At 34.4% G+C, this 18923-nt stretch overlaps 1 protein-coding gene across 1 annotated transcript in view; it reads left to right on the top strand.

The window, feature by feature from the left end:
• The window catches only part of MDGA2 (MAM domain containing glycosylphosphatidylinositol anchor 2), a 920428-nt gene that overhangs the window by 859699 nt on the left and 41806 nt on the right, over positions 1–18923 (top strand). Inside the window, exons 11-14 of the mRNA XM_069596115.1 lie at positions 1145–1322; positions 5164–5184; positions 12649–12804; positions 13285–13443. Coding sequence (XP_069452216.1) covers positions 1145–1322; positions 5164–5184; positions 12649–12804; positions 13285–13443 — 514 coding nt within the window. The remainder of the gene's footprint in view (positions 1–1144; positions 1323–5163; positions 5185–12648; positions 12805–13284; positions 13444–18923) is intronic.

The following is an 18923-nucleotide window of genomic DNA, read 5'->3' as shown; positions in this document are numbered from 1 at the left end:
ATACCCAAGCAATTGAGTGGTATATATTTTCATGTCTTCTACGTGAACAATTCCCCACATAAATTAATATATGGGCTTTCTGTTCAATTTCATTCTTTCATTTGTCATTTGTCTAATCTTGTGCTAATAGCATGTACTTGAGATTTTCAATTCTAGAAATATAGCAGGCTAGGCTATATAATTAACAGTAACCCACCCTCAGAAAATAAGCAAATAAACAAATATATGAAAATATATCTATATGTATATATATATGTGTATATATATGTATGTGTGTGTGTGTGTGTGTGTATATATATATATATATATATATATATATATATATATATATATATGTTATTTTCAAGCCCCCACCGCCCCCCCGCCCCGGTGGCTTAGCAGTAAAGAATCTGTCTGCCAATACAGGGGACACAGGTCTAATCCTTGGGTTAGGAAGATCCCTTGGAAAAAAAATGGCAACTCACCCCAGTATTCTTGTCTGGGAAATCCCATGGACAGAGGAGCCTGGCTGGTTATAGTCCATGCAGTCCCAAAGAGTCAGACATGATTTAGTGAATAAACAACAATGGTATATACATATTAACATATATAGTATATATATTGCTTTTGCCTTCAGTTATTAACCAACCCAGACAAACTTGAACTTTGATTCTTATAGTTTGGCAGTGGTAAGGAATGAAAACCCAAGTCCTATCCAAAGCAAGCGTTTCCCAAATGACACTAGGTATAAAGAACCCACTTACAACACAGGAGATATAAGAGACACAGGTTTAATCCCTGGGTTAGGAAGATCCCCTGGAGGAGGGCATGGCAACCCATTCCAGTATTCCTGATTGGAGAATCCCATGGACATAGGAGCCTGCTGGGCAACAGTCCATAGGGTCACAAAGAGTTGGACATGACTGAAGCAACTTAGCATCCAAACAAAGAGACCATCTTCATTTTAATCTGTGACACCAAAGGGTTTGATATTTAAAGTAAAAGTGAATCATACTGTTGAATGTCAGAAATAAAGGTACATCTTTAATGAAATATAACTTTGTCCTAGGCCCTAAAGAATCTCTAGCAATAGTATTCTTAACCACATGATCAACACACAGTTAAAATTATCAGAAACATTATTATATAATTCTTTTAATTTCAGGCTGGACAGCAGCGATGGTGGGAACAAGAGATTAAAATAAATGGAAATATCCAAAAGGGAGAATTAATTACATATAACTTGACTGAGCTAATAAAACCAGAGGCTTATGAAGTCCGACTGACTCCTCTCACCAAATTTGGTGAAGGAGATTCAACAATTCGTGTCATCAAATATAGTGGTAAGTAGCTTTTTGTTTAAAAGAATTTATTTATATACTAAACTAACTAGAAAGTTGTAACTATCTACCAAATTTAGACACAAACTAAAATTTAACATACTGACTTTCTGGGCCGTTAGCCAAGTGAGAAAAAAATCCCGTAATACTTAATCATTATAAATTGTACTATTTAGTTTTGAATATAGAGGTATAGACAAATGCTTAATTAACTTTGAACCTCAGAGATAATGTCATGAATGTCTTATTATTTTCTATGTCATAGTTATGGGGCAGTGTGTATACATTTTTTACAAATTCTTAATGATTTTAAAGTTTATATCATTAAGTTAGGAAATGTGATTAAATTTTTAAGTTTTTTTCATTTTTTGGAGTAGGTTTAAATTCACATTAAATTGAGTAGGAAGTACAGCGTTCCCATGTATGCCCTCTTCCCTGTTACAGCTTCCCCTACAATTTACATCTTACATTAATGTGGCACATTGTTAACAATAATTAACAAATATTGTACATTATTAAAGTCAATAGTTTATATCGGGAATTAGTCTTTATGTTACACAGTTTTGCATTTTCCAGAATGTTGGGTTGGAATCATGCAACATATAACCTTTCCAAACTGATTTACTGTATTTAGCAATATACATTTAAAGCTTTTACATATATTTGTGTAGCCTGATAGCTCATTATTCTTTATTGTCAAGTAATATCCCATTGCATAGATGTATCACCGTTTGTTTAACCATTCACTTATTGAACTACATCTTAGTTGATATTTTTCATCGTTTTTTTTTTCCTTTAGAACACTAAATTTAATGTGTATGTTTTAGCGATAGTTTTCCTTTATAAACGATATGCATTTACTATTTCTTTACTATTTAAATGTCCTCCTTAAACAAATATAGAAAATAATGTAAAACTGTGACAAAGTTGATCAAAACATTTATAATAGTTCAAATAGGAATAATGTTGACTGATATGATATTATTGTTCATATATACCTGACAGATTAATATTTTATCATTTGAAATTTATATGCATTTTTCAGCTGAAATTTATAGTGTTCAAAGCCTAGCTCTAAAATCATCAATGTATTTTGCAAGGTTGTGTATGTTTTGTTACCTCAGTGGAATATTTTTCTTTTTGATTAAGGCTTGAGTTTAAAAGATAATAGAATGAGGGTTTTTGCAGCTGAAGTTTTCCATTCTGTTTAGCATTAAGTATATTTTCCTACTGACGGGGGCAACAGTGAATACTGTCAAAGTAAAAAATAAAGTGAAATTATTAAAACCTCACTGGAGTTATAAATTTACCTGTATTTGCTCTCATCAGTCAGAGTACACATTGGGCATGACAAATTCAATTTTCATTAAAAAATGAAATATAGAATATATAGTGGAATAGTCATATAAGATCAAGGAATATAAAAACACTAGAATCACTGCATATATTTTCTTGAATATGACTCTTTTTAAAATGTACGTTTTTATCTTAATGATATAAATATTAGAGCAGGGTAGCAATTGTTATTCTGTAATCACTTTCATGGTTCCATCCAACAAACAACTACATTACATCTTCATATAATTATCTAAAGTTTTAGCATCAAATATCTTTATAAAATATGAATTACTCCTTCTAATATTTATGCTCCCTCTCCTCCAAGATGTAAAACTGCAAACTACGTAATATGGAGGGCACTGGAAACCATAATTAATACTCATTCTTTTGAAGGTGAAGATATTAAGACCCAGAAAGTTTCAGTGTCCTGTCGCCTTAAACAACTATATGACATGATTAACTAATGAAAACTAGAGATCACTCCTAAATGACAGAAATCTTTACCTATTTGCTCAGTTTATAGGAATCATTAGAACTTGTCTTACAGAGATATAGAAGAAAATCTTCAGAAATTCAATTTAATTTTTATTGAAAACTCTGATATAACAAACAGAAATGAAAAAGAAATCTGGAAAATCAGTACTGTGTTTAGTTCCAACTTTTTTAAACTACATTTATAACTTGTCATGCTTATTAAAATCTTAAACATTTTAATTAAAATTTGCTTTTATATACTATGGATTTGGGTAAAGTATACTTTAGTGTGTGTAAGCATACATTGTATATATAGGCATCCTTAAGAAATTCAACATGCTATTGATAGTTTTAAAGAAGAAAAGCAGACTCACTGCAATATTTCAAATTAGAATGGCAAATTTTTACAAGATTAATCCTGATGTTTGCAGTGAATTTACTGACTAAAATATTTTAGAAGTCTCAAAATTCGGTCTGGTCACAGGTTACATGTAGCTGTGACATTGCTTAGAATTAAATTATAATTCAAAGATGTTTGCTTCTTTCAAAAGCTATATATAAAATCAAAAGTTATATTATCCTAATTATAAAATAATTTTAATTTCAATAATTAATTTTCAAATTAGAACATACTGATACCTTGAGGCTTTCCAGCTGGCGCTAGTGGTAAAAAATCCACCTGCAATGCAAGGGACATAATGAGATGCAGGTTTGATAACTGGGTGTGGAAGATCACCTGGAGACGGGCCTGGCAACCCACTCCAGCATCCTTGCCTGGAGAATCATATGGACAGAGACTGGTGGGATATGGTCCATAAGATTGCAAAGAGCTGGACATGACTGAAGCAACTTAGCATGCATGCACCATGCAAGAAAGGGATTATTTTTGTTTGTTTTTCAGTGGAACTAATAAATGTATGTCCCTTCTCTATGTTATTCATTTCATAATTTGCAATGGGGCAAGTACAAGTAGAACAGCTAAAATAATGGGAATACTCTGTCTTCTTGATGTAGAAATAGTAAAAAGTAATCCGTTGATAAACTAATCACTTTGTTAAAATTGATCTCAGTATATTAAATGTAAAAATTTCATATGAAGATGCTTTGTGCATGTGTGTGCATTTATGACATTCATTTTGTATTTTACTGCTATGTCCAAGTTTAACAAAAGTGCTTAATGGCAAACACTAGGAACCAGCAACAAAATAGACAATCTTCTGGAGGTTAGATTAGCAACCCATTTTAATCTTAGGAGACTGCAATAATGCTTTCTTTCATCCAGAATGAAATTTTCTCTCAGAGTGATAAATGCTTAATCGATATATACAGATACCATTTTGTCTCTTAGGTTAGATATAGTTTTATTTTGCTGCAGTAATAGTTAAAGTATGCATTTCTTTTCAGGTAGAAATCAATTGGCACTGTAAACACAATTAGTTTTTTGAGATAAATATTTCTTCTTGAGATAAATATTGCAAAAATGCAACTGCATTACCTATCATTTGAAAACTGTGTGTGTGTGTGTGAAAGTAATTAAAACAGCATTAAAGTAGCTATTTGTTTTGGCTCACACACAATAACATGATATGAAGACTGCTTTATTTTCATATATACCATATATTTTAAACAGAAGTAGATAATAGCAAAAAAAACTAAAGTGTGTTCTCTGTTAGATAATTGCATTCATTCTTAAAACATCAAAAGTATAGCTTGTCAGCCTCAGTTTTGATTACTTGGTTTGGTTAGCACTGGTTAAGAAAACAAAAGTCAGCTACTCTATACCTTGGGAAATGAACAAATCCCGTGAGCCATTTAGCATTGATAATTTGGGTACTTTGAGGCTGTTATTGCTGAGTTCCAAAGTAGATTCTATTCAGTCTTTGAGAACAAAATAGATTGCAGATATAATTCTCCCTGGCCACAGTGGGGAAGATCATTAAGTTTTAGTTAGGCACTTATGAGACGCTGATTAGTCTTTTATTTATAAAAGGCATTTAAGCCATGCTAACATTATTTTTTGCTTTTCTTGTAGCTCCTGTTAATCCTCATTTGAGTAAGTATATCTTCACTTTAAAAATGGCGCTATATTTGACAATTTATACAAATAAAAATGCATAAACATACAAAGGTTGTTTATCAATTGCTCATATTTGGGTTGACATAGAATGTCTTAGAAATAGTAAAACCGGTGTTAATTGTACACTTTGAATCCTACGGGCATAAAGACAAATAATTTAATATAGATTATTGACTTTTCCTAAATATCCAGCCATTTCTCCAACATGCTTAACAACTGTTATTTGTGTAACTGTGGTTTATTTATTCCTTTTGTGGTACTGTATATTATTTGTATTGCTATTATTTATTTCTTTAATTTTTACCATTTGATTTCTATATTCAACTCATGAAATATCATCTTCACTTAGAAAGTTGGTATTTTAATGGTTCAATCAAGATTTTTCACTAATCACTATTCCATATTCCAATCTTATATGAAGAAAAACTAATTTGATTACCATCCTCTTAATAATATTTCATTTTAAAATTAAGAATCAATTTTTGTCCCTTATTTTGTGTCTAGCAAGATATTGTTCTGGTCTAACAAAGAAAGAAGAGCCATCTTTGTACTCTTACTCCTATCCATTCAACATTCTTAATTTCCTATCCTTAGTGAAGAAAATGTCCAAATCTGTTTTTGCATTTTACTGTGTTCTCTTTTCTGTTTTGGCCTTTAACTGATTATATAACAAAGGCCAAATTGCATAACCTCTATTCCTGCTGTGTTTCCTCCCAAAGATCCTCTTTTACTCTGCTTTTGCATAACCAAACACTAATACTGAATATTTTTATAGACCTTTATTGTTCACATCTTGCTTTGGTGCATAAAAGTTCATTTAATCACCTCAATGACCTTTTAATGCAGCTATTATTATCAGCTCTTTGAGGTTCATTTTTCTTATAATGTTTAGCACAAATGCTTCTTCCTCCACTAATTACTCCCTCCTTTTGATTTTTAATTACAATTTATCTTCATCTATGTAGAAGTTATTTTTTATTTTCTCATATCCTCCAGTAAACTGTAAGATACTTAAGAACTAAATCCGTTTCTAGTTTCTCTCTATATTTCACTCTTTGTGTCTATAATGGCATCTCATGTTTAGCAGGTGTCCAATGATCATTTGTTAAAAGAACAAATACATGACAGTTTCAAGATGAATTAATGGCATAAATAAAATTCTCCCTGGCTTCTACTCAGGGTACTATCGCTAATTAATTACTATATTGACTATAATTCCTTTGAAGGTAAGTTCTCTGACTGCACTTTCAATGGAAATGTTTAAAAATAGTTATCATAGAAAGATTAAAAGTAATTACAGGGGCAAGTTGACAAGTATTTCAATTCAAGGAAAGAATTTTGAACAGTCTATCTACTGAACAAAATGCATGCATATTTATAGACAGGAAGTGATTGTTAACTGATTACCTCAGTCCAATATAATGAGCACCATTATTTTATGGCAGCTGAGAAAATCTTACAGAAGAGATAATATCAACGCTGGATCCTGAAAGTTTAATAGAGTTCCCTCGGGTAAAGAAGGTGAAGAAAGGCTCGCCTGTCATTGAAAAGGGATCATGTTCACATACATAGTAACTGGACAAAGCTCCATTTGTCTGGTGTACAATGTTCAGAAGTTATTTAAGCCAGAAATGTGCCCTAAAGATGGACAATATTTATTAGAATTTGCATGCTTCCTTTAAAACTTGTGTCCTTCAGGTCATAGTTATCGACTTCTCTTCTTCAGCAAGGACTTCACAGGTGTGAAATGGAAATCCAAATGATGCATTGGATTTTCTATTTTTAAAGTAATTTCCAGCATAACATTCTATACCAAAATTTCCATTGGTTGTGTACCTTTTGAATTTTTTTAATGATAGTCAATATGGTAAAATATGAGAGTTGTTTAGAAAAAAAATGAGTAAATATTACCTAATGATTTCTCTGTTATCAAAAGAAAGTAATTATTTTTATATTTTTGACAGTCAAATGCATTTTTTTCTTATTAATTGAATTTTTTAACCTTCATTACTACCTCCGGGTCCCAAACACAGATAACAGTACTTTATCAAAGTCATTCATTATGGATTCGGGTACTCAATACACTAGCTATGCATTATTTAGTAAGAAAAGAAAATAGGCCAATGTGTATAAGAAGGTCATGTTTTATTTTAGATTTTTGCTAAGGAAAGTTAATTTTTCATTCCCTAAGACTACTTTTACCTACTTTCCTTAAATGCTACAATATTTTAAATTTCGTCGTTTATTTTCAAGGTATAACCTACACATGATAAAATTTACCATATTTTGTGTACACTTCTGAAAGAAGAGTTGACCAGTTTAAACAGTCATGTAACCGTCACCACAAGGTTTCATTACCCCTAAAATTTGTTTGTGTTGCTTTGTAGTTCAGGTTCCTTGTACCTCAGCCTCTGGCAAACTTGTTTCATGTTACTATTATTTTGCTATCTTTTTAATTAGCTACAACTTACTTAGTATTTATTCTCCACGGTTTACTAAAAGGTACCTTCCCAGTAATGATATTGTTAATGCAATTGAAGTGAAAAAGAAAATGAAGCAGTTCAAGGGAAAATAATCTGTGAAAACACTGTAATTAAAACCATTATGCAGGACAAAGGCTAACAGAGTTTTGCGAAGAAAACACTGATCATAGTAAACACCCTCGTTCAACAACAAAAGAGACGACTTTACACATGGACATCGCCACATGGTCAATACCAAAATCAAATTGATTATATTCTTGCAGCCAAAAATGGAGAAGCTCTATACAGTCAGATAGAACAAGACCTGGAGTTCCCTGTGGCTCAGATCATCACCTCCTCATTGCAAAGTTCAGGCTTAAATTGAAGAATGTAAGGAAAACCACTAAGCCTGTTAGGTATGACCTAAATCAAACCCCTTATGATTATACAGTGGAGGTAACAAATAGATTCAAGGGCTTATCTGATAGACAGAGTGCCTGAAGAACTATGAACAGAGGTTTGTAACATTGTATAGGAGTAGATGACTAAAACCAACCCTTAGAAAAAGAAATGCGAGAAGGCAAGGTGATTATCTTGCCTTACAAATTATGAGGCCTTACAAATAGCTGAGAAAAGATGAGAGGCAAAAGGCAAAAGAGAAAGGGAAAGATATACCCAGCTGAATGCAGAATGTCAGAGAATAGCAAGGAGAGATAAAAAAGCCTTCTTCAATGAGCAATGCAAAGAAATAGAGGAAAACACTGAAAAGGGAATGACTAGAGACCTCTTCAAGAAAACTGCAGATATCAAGGGAACATTTCATGCAAGGATGGGCACGATAAAGGAAAGAAATGTTATGGATCTAACAAAAGCAGAAGAAACTGAAAAGAGGTGGCAAGAATACACAGGGGAACTGTACAAAAAAGGTCTTAATGACTCAGATAACCACGATGGTGTGATCACTCACCTAGTGATCCTGGAGCCAGACATCCTGGAGGGTGAAGTCAAATAGGCCATAGGAAGCACTACCACAGACAAAGCTAATTAAGGTGATGAAATTCCAGCTGAACTATTTAAAATCCTAAAAGATGATGTTGTAAAAGTGTTGCACTCGATATGCCGGCACATGTGGAAATTCAGCAGTAGCCACAGGACTGGAAAAGGTCAGTTTTCATTCAGATCCCTAAGAAGGGCAATGCTGAACAATGTTCAAACTACCATAAAATTACACTCATTTCACTTGCTAGAAAAATAATGCTCAAAATCCTTCAAGCAAGGCTTCAACAGTACATGAACCGAGAACTTCCAGGTGTACAAACTGGATTTAGAAAAGGCAGAGGAACCAGAGATCAAATTGTCAACATCTGCTGGATCATAGAATAAAGCAAAGGAATTTCAGAAAAACATCTACATCTGTTTTATTTACTACACTAAAACCTTTGTGTGGATCACAATAAACTGTGGAAAATTCTTGAAGAGATGGAAATAGACCATTTTAACTGGCTCCTGAAAAACCTGTATGTAGGACAAGAAGCAACAGTTAGAACTGGACATGGAACAGCAGACTGGTTCAAAATTGGGAAAGGAGTACGTCAAGGCTGTGTATTGTCACATTGCTTATCTTAACTTACATGCAGAATACATGCGAAATGCCAGGCTGGATGACTCACAAGCTGGGATTGTGAGAAAGAAATATCAATAACTGCAGGTATGCATATGATACCAGTAATGGTGGAAAGCAAAGAGGAACTAAAGATCCCCCTAATGGAGTAATAGATGAGAGTGAGAAAGTTAACTTAAAACTCAACATTCAAAAAATGAAAGTCATGGCATCCAGTCCCATTACTTCATGGCAAACAGATGGGGGAAAAGTGGAAGCAGTGAAAGATTTTATCTCCCTGGGCTCCAAAATCACTGTGGATGGTGACTGCAGTCATGAAAAATAAAAGATGCTTGCTTCTTGAAGCTGAAGTTCCAGGACTTTGGCCACCTTATGGGAAGAAATGACTCTTTGGAAAAGACCCTGATGCTTTGAAAGACTGAAGGCAGAAGGAGAAAGGGACAGCAGAGAATGAGATGGTTGGATGGCATCACCTACTCAATGGACATGAATTTGAGCAAACTCAAAGAGATAGTAAAAGACAGGGAAGCCTGGAATGCTGCAGTTAATGGGGTCGCAAAGAGCCAGATATGACTTAATGAATGAACAACAGCAACAATACAAACATTAAATATTTCTATTATAATTCTAAGTTATTTCTTAAAATGAAGAAAATGTTGCCAAATCTTTCTTCTTATATATTATTTATAATTGATAAGTGACTTATCCATCATTAACTCTTAAACTACTATTTAGCAATATTTCTTCCAAAAAAGATCATTTGATAATAAAATTTTTAAATGGTTTGAATTTATGTTGGCTTATGTATAAAATTGTAGTTTATTTGAAATTCTATTTAATATAATAAAATGATTTCAAAAATATATTTAAATATATATTACATTTAATATGATAACTGTGATATGAGACCTCATATGTTGGCAATAAATCAAGTTACTCTTAAATGCCCTTTTGCATTTTATTGACTTACATAGTCTTTAAATCAACTTATTTATCCTAAATATCCACTTTCAAAATATTTATATAGAGTAAGTCCATGAAATTTTGTCACAGTCTTATTCTTCATTAGCCTCAAAAAACTTATGTTTTAAATTTAATTGAGGAGGTCTTTCTATTCAGAAGGCTCTTTTTAAAAAAAATCTTTTGATTGACATTTTTAACTAAAACCAAATATCATTTGTTGTCAAGAGAACCGTATTGTCCTCCAGGTTCATCCATGTTATTGCAAATGGCAGGATAATCATTTTTAAGGCTAAATGATATCCTATTGCATATATCTGCCATAACTTCTTTACTCATTCATCCATTAATGGAAACTTGGGGTAGGACTGTATGAGTCCATGGGGTCGCAGAGAGTTAGACATGACTGAACAACTTTCAAATAATACTATTTTTCAAATAATATTTGCCTTCCAAATAATACTGTTTTACAAATAATACTGCAGTGAACATGGAGAGCACATATCTCTTTGAGGTATTCATTTCATTTTCTTTGGATGTGTGTTCTTAAGAGATATTACTGGACAATATGGTGGTTCTGTCTTTAGATTTTTTTAAGGAAACTTCATACTGTTTTTCATAATAGCTGTACCAATTTATATTCCAACCAATAGTATACAAGTTTTTTGTGGATCCATAAGAGTTTTAGGAACTTTTCTTTTTCTATTTCTGTTTAAAAAAAAATGCCACAGGTATTTTCAGAGAGGATGCATTGACTCTAAGGATCACCTTGGGTAGTAAAGATATTTTAACTGTACTAATTCTTCCAATCCAAGAATGTAAGACGTCTTTCCATTTATTTGTGTCTTCTTTAATTTCTGTCATCAATGTGTTATAGTTTTCAATGTATAAGTCTTTCATATATTTTGCGGTTTATTCTTAAATATTTTATTCTCTTTGATGCTACTGAAAATGAGATAATTTTATTAATTCCCTTTTCTGACATTTCATTTTTAGTGGGTAGAGACACAGATTAATTCAGGAGCATGGATCCAACTTCAAGGGGACACTCCCAAGAATATCTCATAAATTTAACCCATTGCAGGGGGAAAATATGGGAGTCTTTATTATTTAGATGTCTATAACTTTATGAATTGAAGGGAATCTGTACTCAGTTTTGACTTCATTATTTACTAGCTGAAATTAGCCAAAACTTTCTTTTCTGTGAACCTCATGAGTTAGTATTTCTGTATTTTTATAGAGTTCTTAAAGTTTGAGTGAAATAATGCAAGCTTTCTTTATTTTTTTCAGTTAAAGATATTAGTTACTCCTGTGTTTCATGCAGGGCCCATTCCAGTAAGAAAACCCTTTAATCCCTAGAAACATTACTACCATTCTCTGAACTTGTTGTTTGGTCTGAGCTCAGCATGTGGCTGGCATCCAAGAAATCCCAGTCCTTCCACAGGTTCTTCATAAAATCTCTTCATTACTTTGAAGTGAAGCCACTCAGTCATCTCCAAATCTTTGCGACCCCATGGATTGTAGCCTACAAGGCTCCTCTGTCCATGGAATTTTCCAGGCAAGAGTACTGGAATGGGTTGCCATTTCCTTCTCCAGGGGATCTTCCCAAGCCAAGGATCAAACCAGGGTTTCCCACATTGCAGGCAGATGCTTTATTGTCCAAGCCGCTTCCCTTGTGGCTCAGCTTGTAAAGAATCTGCCTGCAATGCAGGAGACCTGGGTTCGATCCCTGTGTTGGGAAGATCCCCTGGAGTATTCTGGCCTAGAGAATTCCACAGACAGTCCACGGGTTGCAAAGAGTCAGGCACGACTGAGCGACTTTCATTACTTTACTTCTAGTGAATTTTAAGCATCTTGCAAATCCACATTCAAATAAAGTATGAAAGATAACTACTTTTTAAAAATAATTTGCCAGTATCTTTCCTTAAGTAAGCCTCCATTTGTGCAAATGAGTATGCGTGACAGCATCTGCAGACGTGGTGTGAAATACTGTAGGCTTAAGGTAGACAGCTTTAAAGTACCATCAGGTAATTAAATTAAGACCATTTTCTAATTGTTCTTTTTGGATTGTTCCTATACTTGAAAAAGGAAAGTTAGGAAATTCTTCAGCCATAATTCAAGCAGGCAGCACATTCTTTAATTTCAATTATTTGGATATTTCAGAGGAAAATGGTTTGGGTTTAAATTGTTAAATAAGAGGCTGATTTACATATCAAGATTATTTTTCATTTCCATTAAAATTGAAGTAGCTTTTAATTGTCGTATTGTACATTATTTTGGCTATGGTGCCATTATTGCAACTTTGCATTATTATTGCTGTATGTTTTAAATTTTTCTTAGAAGACTATTGCAGTGTTTGTATTAATTTAACTTATTGTAATTAAAATTTGCCAACAGGAGAATTTCACTGTGGATTTGAAGATGGTAACATTTGTTTGTTCACCCAAGATGATACAGATAATTTTGACTGGACAAAACAAAGTACTGCAACAAGAAATACTAAATATACTCCAAACACTGGACCTAATGCTGATCGTAGTGGCTCCAAAGAAGGTATGAGGGTATGAAATGGTGTGTTCACAATCATACTCCAGCCTTGGGCTTTAAAAAATGCTATTATGCTAAATGTGAAATGCAAGAGAATGTTTAGCTATAGATTTAAATATTTTGGAACAAAACATGAAATTTTTTATTTACCATATCAAGTATTCAGTTATTTACAAAGTTTGTAATCATTAATTTTCACTGACAACTTACTGACCTGTATAAAGAGATTAGGAATTTTTTTTGGCAATTCAAGTCTAAAATTCCAGTTTTGCCTCATTTTTATACATTTTAAAAAATTTATTTTTTAATTATGTATATTATTTATTTTTATATTGTGTTTGCATATATAGATTTTTATAAATAAGATGCAGACTCTCCTATTAATTTTACTATTAATATATACAAAAATTCTAACCTTTCACTGATTTTAAATTTCATGTCACCTACTAATAATTTGCCTACACATTTTATTTTGTCTTTTCAAAGGTTTTTACATGTACATTGAGACATCTCGACCCAGACTGGAAGGAGAAAAGGCTCGACTTCTCAGCCCTGTTTTCAGCATAGCTCCCAAAAACCCTTATGGACCCACGAACACTGCCTATTGTTTCAGCTTCTTTTATCACATGTATGGACAACATATAGGTGAGATGGCAAATGTTACTGTTTCTTCTAAAGTAAATCATAACTTGGAACAAAAAGGTTCACAAACACATAGGATGAAGTCAATTTTAGTCAAAGAATATCATCATTAAATTTTTAATGGCTCAACTGCACATGGACAATAAGATGCAAAGAATGTTACCCCATCATGTTCTAATTTCCCAAATTTAGATTAGAATTTGAAATTTGGGGGCATTACCTACCTCCTCTGGAATCCTAATTTAGGCCAACCTAAATTAGGTTAAATTCTTCATGAGATCGTCTTGGGACTCAATACCAGCATAATTTACACTGTTTCTTTCCAAAGAAATGTGCTTGGATAATGACTCAATGTATATTCAGTTCAGTTGAGTTCAGTCGCTCAGTCGTGTCCGACTCTTTGCGACTCCATGAATTGCAGCATGTGAGGCCTCCCGGTACATCACCAACTCCCGGAGTTCACTCAGACTTATATCCATTGAGTCGGTGATGCCATCCAGCCATCTCATCCTCTGTCGTCCCCTTCTCCTCCTGCCCCCAATCCCTCCCAGCGTCACAGTCTTTTCCAATGAGTCAACTCTTCACATGAGGTGGCCAAAGTACTGGAGTTTCAGCTTTAGCATCATTCCTTCCAAAGAAATCCCAGGGCTGATCTCCTTCAGAATGGACTGGTTGGATCTCCTTGCAGTCCAAGGGACTCTCAAGAATCTTCTCCAACACCACAGTTCAAAAGCATCAATTCTTCAGTGCTCAGCCTTCTTCACAGTCCAACTCTCACATCCATACATGACCACTGGAAAAACCATAGCCTTGACTAGACAGACCGTAGTCAGCAAAGTAATGTCTCTGCTTTTCAATATGCTATCTAGGTTGGTCATAACTTTTCTTCCAAGGAGTAAGCATCTTTTAATTTCATGGCTGCATTCACCATCTGCAGTGATTTTGAAGCCCCAAAATATAAAGTCTGACACTGTTTCCACTGTTTCCCCATCTATTTCCCATGAAGTGATGGGACCAGATGCCATGATCTTCGTTTTCTGAATGTTGAGCTTTAAGCCAACTTCTTCACTCTCCTCTTTCACTTTCATCAAGAGGCTTTTTAGTTCCTCTTCACTTTCTGCCGTAAGGGTGGTGTCATCTGCATATATGAGGTTATTGATATTTCTCCCAGCAATCTTGATTCCAACTTGTGTTTCTTCCAGTCCAGCATTTCTCATGATGTACTCTGCATAGAAGTTAAATAAGCAGGGTGACAATATACAGCCTTGACATACTCCCTTTCCTATTTGGAACCAGTCTGTTGTTCCATGTCCAGTTCTAACTGTTGCTTCCTGACCTGCACACAGATTTCTCAAGAGGCAGGTTAGGTGGTCTGGTATTCCCATCTCTTTCAGAATTTTCCACAGTTTATTGTGATCCACACAGTCAAGGCTTTGGCATAGTCAATGAAGCAGAAATAGATGTTTTTTTCTGGAACTCTCTTGCTTTTTCCATGATCCAGCGGATGTTGGCAACTTGATCTCTGGAACCGTGAAAAGAAGTGTTGCCATATTTGGAAGACAAGTGCTTTTAGCAATATCTACCCATTTGAAATATTGGTGTGATAGCTTCTTGTTTGTAAAGTGTGCCTAACATACCTAGTAGGATTTAAGAATATCCTTGATCCTGAAAAACATACAAAGATGAAGACACAGTTCCTTCCCTTAGAGATCCTAAGGTAACAGAGGCTAAGATGAGTAATTACACAATCATGCTAGGCAGAATACCACATAACCTCAAGAAAGAACCTAATAAACTTGTTAAGAGTAGGGAGATAGGGAACAGAAGGAGTTCATACAGATCTACAATTCTTTATGTGTAATTATAAAATCAAAACCACTGAACACAAACTGTTTTAAATTTAATTTTTTGGCAACCACTTTCTAGCCTGATCTGCATATGTTAGAATCTATGGCCTGAACTGATATAAACCCATGTGTAGTCTTTATTTATCCAAATGAATATGAACATATGTACTATTTTCAGCAAAAATATTATTGTGTTTAATTGTGGAATTCTGTTTTAGTTCTTAAGAGCTAAAGAACTAAACTTTAGTTTAAGAACTAAAACAGATCATACATTATATCAGACATACACTCTTAACTATAAAATAAGATAAAATTCTGAATGGTGATGCATATCTAGCTCTACAGAGCTTCGCACGGGACTGTGGATCTTTATCTATTTGGAGGATAAGGCAGTGCTTGGGACAAAGGGAAACGTTTCTCTATGAAAGAAGGGCGCATTTTCAATAGTCAGAGATAAGCATGGAGAAGATTGTTGTTCAGTCGCTCAGTTGTGTCCAACTCTTTCCTACCCCATGGAGAGCAGCACACCAGGCTTCCCTGTCCTTCACCATCTCCCAGAGTTTGCTGAAACTCATGTCCACCAAATTGGTGATGGCATCTAACCATCTCATCCTCTGCCGTCCCCTTCTCTTCCTGCCTTCAGTCTTTCCCAGCATCAGGGGCTTTTCTAATGAGTTGACTCTTTGCATGAGGTTGCCAAAGTATTGGAGTTCAGCTTCAGCATCAGTCCTTCCAATGAATAGTCAGGGCTGATTTCCTTTAGGATTGACTGGTTTGATCACTTTGCAGTCTAAGGGACTTTCAAGAGTCTTCTCCAACACCACAATTCAAAAACATCAATTTTCTGGCACTCAGGTTTCTTTATGGTCCAACACTCGCATTCATACATGACTACGAGAAAACCATCGCTTTGACTATATGGACCTTTGTTGGCAAAGTGATCTCTGCTTTTTAATATGCTGCCTAGTGTTGTCATAGCTTTTCTTCCAAGAAGCAACTGTGCTTTGATTCCATGGCTGCAATCCACCATCTGCAGTGATTTTGGAGCCCAAGAAGATAAAGTCTGTCACTGTTTCCATTGTTTCCCCATCTATTTGCCAATAAGTGATGAGACCAGATGCCATGATCTTCATTTTTTGAATATTGAGTTTTAAGCCAACTTTTTTACTCTCCTCTTTCACTTTAATCAAGAGGCTCTTTAGTTCCTCTTTGCTTTCTGTAATTAGGGTGGTCTCATCTGCATATTTGAGGTTACTGATATTTCTCCTGACAATCTTGATTCCAGTTTGTGTTTTAACCAGCCCGGCATTTTGCATAATGTAATCTGAATATAAGTTAAATAAGCAGGGTGACAATATGCAGCCATTATCTATTCCTTTCCCAATTTGGAACCAGTCCGTTGTCCCATGTCCGGTTCTAACTGTTGCTTCTTGATCTGCATACAGGTTTCTCAGGAGGCAAGTAAGGTGTTCTGATATTCCCATCTCTTTAAGAATTTTCCACAGTTTGTTGTGATCCACACAATCAAAGTCTTTAGCATAGTCAATGAAGCAGAAATAGATGTTTTTCTCAAATTATCTTGCTTTATTCTGTGATCCAACAGATATTGGCAATTTCATCTCTCATTCCTCTGCCTTCTCTAAATCCAGCTTGAACATCTGGAAGTTCTTGATTCATGTACTGTTGAAGCCTGGCTTGGAGAGTTTGGGGCATTACTTTGTTAGCGTGTGAAATGAATGCAATTGTGTGGTAGTTTGAGCATTCTTTGGCATTGCATTTCTTTGGGACTGGAATGAAAACTGATCTTTTCCAGTCCTGTGGCCACTGCTTTTTCCAAATTTTCTGGCATATTGAGTGCAGCACTTTCACAGCATCAGCTTTTAGGATTTGAAATAGCTCAACAGGAATTCCATCTCCTCCACTAGCTTTGTTCATAGTGATGCTTCCTAAGGCTCACTTGACTTTGCAGGGAAGATTAGGGTCTGGTAATGAAAAAATAAAATTTGGATGTGAGAATATTAATTGTCTTAATATAAATTTAACAAATCTAAAAATGTAAATTTGTTGGTTTTCTTTAGTCACTAGGTCATGGTCAACTCTTTGAGACACTATGGACTGTAGCCCTTCAGGCTCCTCTGTCCTTGGGATTTCCCAGGCAATAATACTGGAGTGGGTTGCCATTTCCTTCTCCAGGGGATCTTCCAAAATCAGGGATGGAACCTGTGTCTCCTGCATTGCAGGTGGATATATTATCACTGACCCACCAAGGAAGCCTCTAAAAATATAAATATTTTCCTATAAATTAATACATTTGTGCACATATTACCAGCTATTATACTTATTTAAGTGAAGTAATCCTTTTAATAAGTTTATAAAGATGAGCATCATTATCCATCTTTTACAGTTAAGGAAGTTTAAACTTTGTGAATTTGTATGAATTACAAGTAATTGTTTATGCTGGTTTCAAATTCATAGCCAAAATTATTAACCAGTATTCTTTACAATGGAGTAGTTGGTTACAAACTTGAAACGGTAAACTCCTGTGCAGTGAAAAAAAAAAATGCCCTCAACATGAATTCAGGAAATCTGTGTGGGAATTTGGTTGTAGCACTCAGTCTTTGTAAGAATGTACAGAAGTCACTTAAAATATCTGGATCTAGGTCTCCTCATCTTTAAAATATGAATAGTGATTCCTATTTCATAAATTTGTAGTTTCAGAGCTCCCCTGGCTGTCCAGTGGTTAAGACTGTGCCTTCTAAATGCAGTTGGTATGTGTTCCATCCTTGGTCAGGGAATTAGTAATTCCACATATCTAGCAGCCAAAAAAGCAGAACATAAATAACAGAAGCAATGTTTCAACAAGTTCAATAAAGACTAAAAAATGATCACATCAAAAGTATCTTTAAAAAAATATCAATTAAAAAAAGACTTGTAATTCAAGTTAAATAAGATAATGTACATAAAATCTTCTCTCAGATGGTAGACACTCATAATGTTAGGTTACTTTGAATTTCAAAGAGGAGCAATATTAGCAATCATAAAGTAATAGCTAATATTTATGAAATACTCATAATGGACCAGGACACTATTCCTAACATGTGATAGATTATTTCTCTTAATTTTTGCAATAGACATTTAGACTCATTAAAAATATCATCCTGTTTTATAGATAATGAAATTAAAATACCGAGAACATTAGTTACCATGCCGATCATATCATAACTGGTAAGTGTATGTTTGCACTCAGTCATGTCCAACTCTTTGCACCCAATGGACTGTAGCCCACCAGATTCCTCTGTCCATGGGATTCTTCAGGCAGGAATACTGGAGTGGGTTGTCCTAGCCTCCTCTAGGGGATCTCCTTGACTCAGGAATTGAACCCATGTGTAGTGAAGTCATATACTAATCTGGGAAGCTGGACATGTAGTCTGCCTGCTTCACCTGCAAGGAGACTGTTGGAATATCCTGGAAGCTTAGCTGTTTTGCAGTCAGGGAAAACTTACTACAGAGTTGGTACAGACAACAAGTATAGTGACATCTATGATTTGGGGAAATAAATCTCCTAAGCATAGGTAAAATTATTGAGAAACATAATACAGACTGGAAAGGCAATTAAAAAGCTATGAGAATAGTCAT

Source organism: Ovis canadensis, chromosome 7, assembly GCF_042477335.2.
Source record: "Ovis canadensis isolate MfBH-ARS-UI-01 breed Bighorn chromosome 7, ARS-UI_OviCan_v2, whole genome shotgun sequence".
NCBI lineage: Eukaryota > Metazoa > Chordata > Mammalia > Artiodactyla > Bovidae > Ovis > Ovis canadensis.
The sequence above is the reverse complement of the archived record's forward strand: the minus strand, read 5'-3'. Positions and strand labels throughout refer to the sequence as shown.